The following is a 3,881-nucleotide window of genomic DNA, read 5'->3' as shown; positions in this document are numbered from 1 at the left end:
TACAGTAATAAAAAAGCATTTAATTTGGAATGGACATATTCAAATGCCAGAAGCAATTTTAAGACAAACATGTGCTTAAGGATATTTTATCAAAATAAATACAAATATAGATATTACAAATAATTTAAACTGGTTTTGCATCAGCAGGTGCTGAATATTCTTTGCATTTCATAAATAGAAAAACAATAGCATTTTTTGCAAAGCTAGGCATCCTGCTCACACAGCCATGCTTTGCCCTATGAGTCTTTTTTTAAAAGATTAAAAAGTCTTTGGTCTGCAAATGCCTCTCGTAGAACAGCTTGGCCTCTTTGCTCAGCCACCTCATCAGACCTGGGAAGAAGCTGGGCACTCCATTCTCCTTTGCTTTCCTTCATTGGTGTCCTAATGTCCCGGTTCAGTCTAAAACAACTGATTTTCTTTGTCATCCAGAGGTACAGTCTGCTGAAAACAAGAGAAAAGCAAATTATTAGTGATGCAGCAGGACAAGCAAGCTAGTAGCAAAAATAATAATAATGCTAAACTAATAGCAAGACTGCCTTTTTAAAACATCAGGGATACAGAAAGATCCTATAAAGAAGCATTTAATAGTGTCATCCTTTTCTGAGGCTTTGCCACCATAGGCTAGACTTTAGTAGTTCTGAACGTTTACTTACAGCTCAGTCCTAAACACGGTCTCCTCAGAAGGCAATCCTACTGAATTCCATGGGGCTTATTCCCAAGAAAATGGAGTTAGGATTACAGCCTCAGGAACCCACTGAGGTCAATTCATCCTACTACCAAATATACAGAGAAAATAAGAAGCTGCCTTAGACAAGAGTCAGACCACTACACGCTGCGTGGCAACAGCTCTCCAGGATTCAGGCAGAGAGTTTTCCCCCCATTCCAATGGGAAATGCTGGGAACTGAATCTGGGATCTTTTGCATGGAAAGCTGTGCTAGCTGGGGCCAAAAGGAGTTGTAGTTCAACACCAGGCTGGCAAAAGTTATATTATGGCATATTAGCTTTGCTATAATAAACACGTTAGTCTCTAAGCTGCCACAAGACTCTCTGCTGGTTTTCCTGCAACAGACTAACATCTACTCCTATGCAAATTATTGCCTCCTGTTAAGTTATTTGGGTCAAATAATAATTTGTGTAATAGCACAAATAGACACCCCCCAAACTCTACTGCAGACTCTCTGCAATGAGTTCTTAGTGCAAAACTCACAACATCCCAACCCTCCTGCAAATATCTTTTCTCATCCAGATGACTTGTAATAACCAAACTATCGAAACCAGGGACAAGGAACATGGTATCTTCCAAGTTATGTTGGACTGAAAATCCCCTCTCCTTGGTCACTAGCCACGCAGGCTGCATTTGATGGGAGTTGGAGTCTAACAACAACTAGAGGGCTACTGTGTTCCTCATCCCAGGAACTCATAAAAGTTTGAACAGCTCCTCTCTCCCAACACCCTGATCCTAACTTTATTCTCCTTTTACTTGGAAGCGGATGAAAGTCCCCATTTAAAAATAAATGGCAATTCCTGCCTGGAATATGGGTGTGTGCTGAAGCAGCACACTGGTCACACAGAAAAAGCCTTTGTCTGGGAGTTTGTTAAGAAGAGCCCCAGATGCACACGGGTGTCACCCTCACTTTAGCCATTTATTCTGGATTACCTTTAACAAAGCCAGAAAGAGCCATTATTTGAGGGCATAGCCCAGGGAGGCTTCCAGAGCCACCTAGCCTCTCACTATTCCTTAAATGGCACCAGCTGAATTACACAAAGTCAAAATGCAGCTTCATTTTTTATTTTTTGCAGGCTGCCTGGCCTCACTGCAGTTTCAGAGTTCTGCTTCCTTGGCAGATGCACACATTATGCCAATCCTAAATCTGGGAGGAAACCAAGGCACATCCAAGTATTCTCATTTAAAATGATTAGTTCATCCCCAGTTTAAGCTGATGGAATTTAGGCGGTTTAAGACAAATGCTCTTGCTAACTTTAGTGGTACCTTGGTTTACGAACTTAATCCGTTCCGGAAGTCCGTTCTTAAACCGAAGTGTTCTTAAACCAAGGCATGCTTTCCCATAGCAGCGGGGGACTCAATTTACAAATGGAACACACTCAACAGGAAGCGGAACATGTTCCGCTTCCAAGGCAAAGTTCACAAACCAAAACACCTACTTCTGGGTTCTTAATCCAAGTTTTTCATAAACTAAGCCGTTCTTAAACCAAGGTACCACTGTAGTGTGTTACTGTTCACTGAAGCTAATCTACTGTTAGTCAATAATCTGCAAAATCATTATCTAGAACCAAGCTCTGCTGCCCACAGGGAGGTTACGCGCAACAGATTCCACCGAATCGCTTTCTCAACCTACGATAAATTCTGTATGGGGTAAGAAGGGGAAGGCCACTGAATTGCATACAACTTTCCCAAAGTTGCGCTGGTTATAGACGGAGTGGTTGTGATCCAGCAGGCCCTATGAAGCAGAACAGGTCTTAGGGTTTTGATTCAGATTAATCGACTCAGAGGATCAAGAGTGAAGATGGGGAGGCGGGGAGGGGGCGAAGTCAGGGGGCAAACGAGACCAAGACGGCAGGCTCGCTCACCTTAGGTCACACTCTCGCTCGGGGGCGCGCGTGTCGGGCTCAGGGGGCGCGCGCGAGGCGCCTGTCCCGGGTGGCGGCGGCCGCGTGCTCGGCGGCCTCCTGGCGGCTCTTGAAGTCCTCGATGGCGCGCTTGTTCTGGAAGTCGATGAGCGCCATGGTGATGGAGGCGTTCCAGCAGCTCTCGCCCGGGCACCGAAAGTCGATCTCCTTGCGGTCCGTCGTGACGATGGTGAAGTACACGTACTTGCCCGTCCGCTCCACGCAGTCCACCTTCTGGATGGAGCCGAAGCGCAGCTCCTTCCCGCCGCCGCCGCCGCCCCGGGCCTTGCCGGCCTCGGGCGAGAAGAGGCTCAGGCTGTCCTTGCTCAGCACCACCGCCTTCTTCTTCCACAGCTGGAAGAGGCTGTCGCTGCGCTTCTCCAGCTCGCCCTCGCGGATCACCTCCGACGGCGACGCGGCGGCCGGGCCCTTCATGCTGCTGCCGCTGCTGCTGCTGCTCCCCGCGCTCGCCAACAGAGCCGCCGCACCGAGATCTCCTCGAGGGACCAGCGCCAAGGCCACGCCCGCCCGCCCGCCCGCCTGCCTGTCTTGCCTTCCTGTCTTCCGACGGGGACGCTGGCCTCTCCCGCCGGCTCCGCGGCGCTGCTGCTGCTGCTCGGGCTGCTGCGCGCTCTCGCGGGCGAAGAACCGGCTGAGCCCTTTATGGCTTTGGGGCCGCCCCAGGCCCCGCCCTGCAGCCGCACCTCCGCCCTCGCAAGGAGACCCGGGATGACTTGGGCGCTTCTTCCTGCCGCCCACTCGCTCGCTCAGCCCTTCGCACAACCAGCCGCCGCCGCCCCCCCCCCCCTTCCCGCGGCCTCCCGGCGGAAGCGGATTGATCCTCAGCCCACCCTCGGGGCCGGGAGGCGCCTGGCACCGGCGGCTGTCAAAGCAGATCCTCCCTGCCTTTCCCTCCTCCCGGTCGCTTTCCCTTAGCCTTAGAGAGCAGCTCGTTTCCTATCTGCTGACGTGTTGGACTTGCCTTCTGTTCTTACTCCCCCCCCCCCCGCTCCCATTAAAGCTTTCGAGGGGCTTTCCTGTTCCATCCGTTGTCAGTGGGTCAGGATCTGCTGATAGGTCTCTTGCGTGGCTTGCAGTAGATCAGCAAGGATATCTACACACACCCACACCCTAAATTAGACTGCTGTGTTTAAGGATTTTGGGGGGGAACGCTTGTGTTTCCTGCAGGATGCCTGAGTCTCTTGGGGTCCTGAATCCAGCAAGGGTTAAAATCTAATGGAGGCCTCCATTG

At 50.6% G+C, this 3,881-nt stretch overlaps 1 protein-coding gene across 2 annotated transcripts; it reads right to left on the bottom strand.

Annotated features, from left to right (window-relative positions):
• On the bottom strand, positions 1-3,411 carry LOC114598999 (pleckstrin homology-like domain family A member 2). Of its 2 annotated transcripts, none has more exons than XM_028733492.2 (2): positions 2,591-3,411; positions 1-438 (listed from the first exon to the last, which is right to left on the bottom strand). In XM_028733492.2, the coding sequence occupies exon 1, from the start codon at positions 3,062-3,064 to the stop codon at positions 2,630-2,632; it is 435 nt and encodes a 144-aa protein (XP_028589325.2). In that variant the 5' UTR covers positions 3,065-3,411; the 3' UTR covers positions 1-438; positions 2,591-2,629. The 2 variants fall into 2 exon arrangements, with proteins under 2 accessions (XP_028589325.2, XP_028589316.2); XM_028733483.2 differs by having other exon boundaries at positions 1-441; positions 2,591-3,169.
• Between the last annotated feature and the right edge of the window lie 470 nt (positions 3,412-3,881).

Source organism: Podarcis muralis, chromosome 1 (assembly GCF_964188315.1).
Source record: "Podarcis muralis chromosome 1, rPodMur119.hap1.1, whole genome shotgun sequence".
NCBI lineage: Eukaryota > Metazoa > Chordata > Lepidosauria > Squamata > Lacertidae > Podarcis > Podarcis muralis.
The sequence above is the reverse complement of the archived record's forward strand: the minus strand, read 5'-3'. Positions and strand labels throughout refer to the sequence as shown.

Coding starts and splice junctions, on each gene's coding strand:
- LOC114598999 (XM_028733492.2), bottom strand. CDS start 3,064: ATGAAGGGCCCGGCCGCCGCGTCGCCGTCGGAGGTGATCCGCGAGGGC.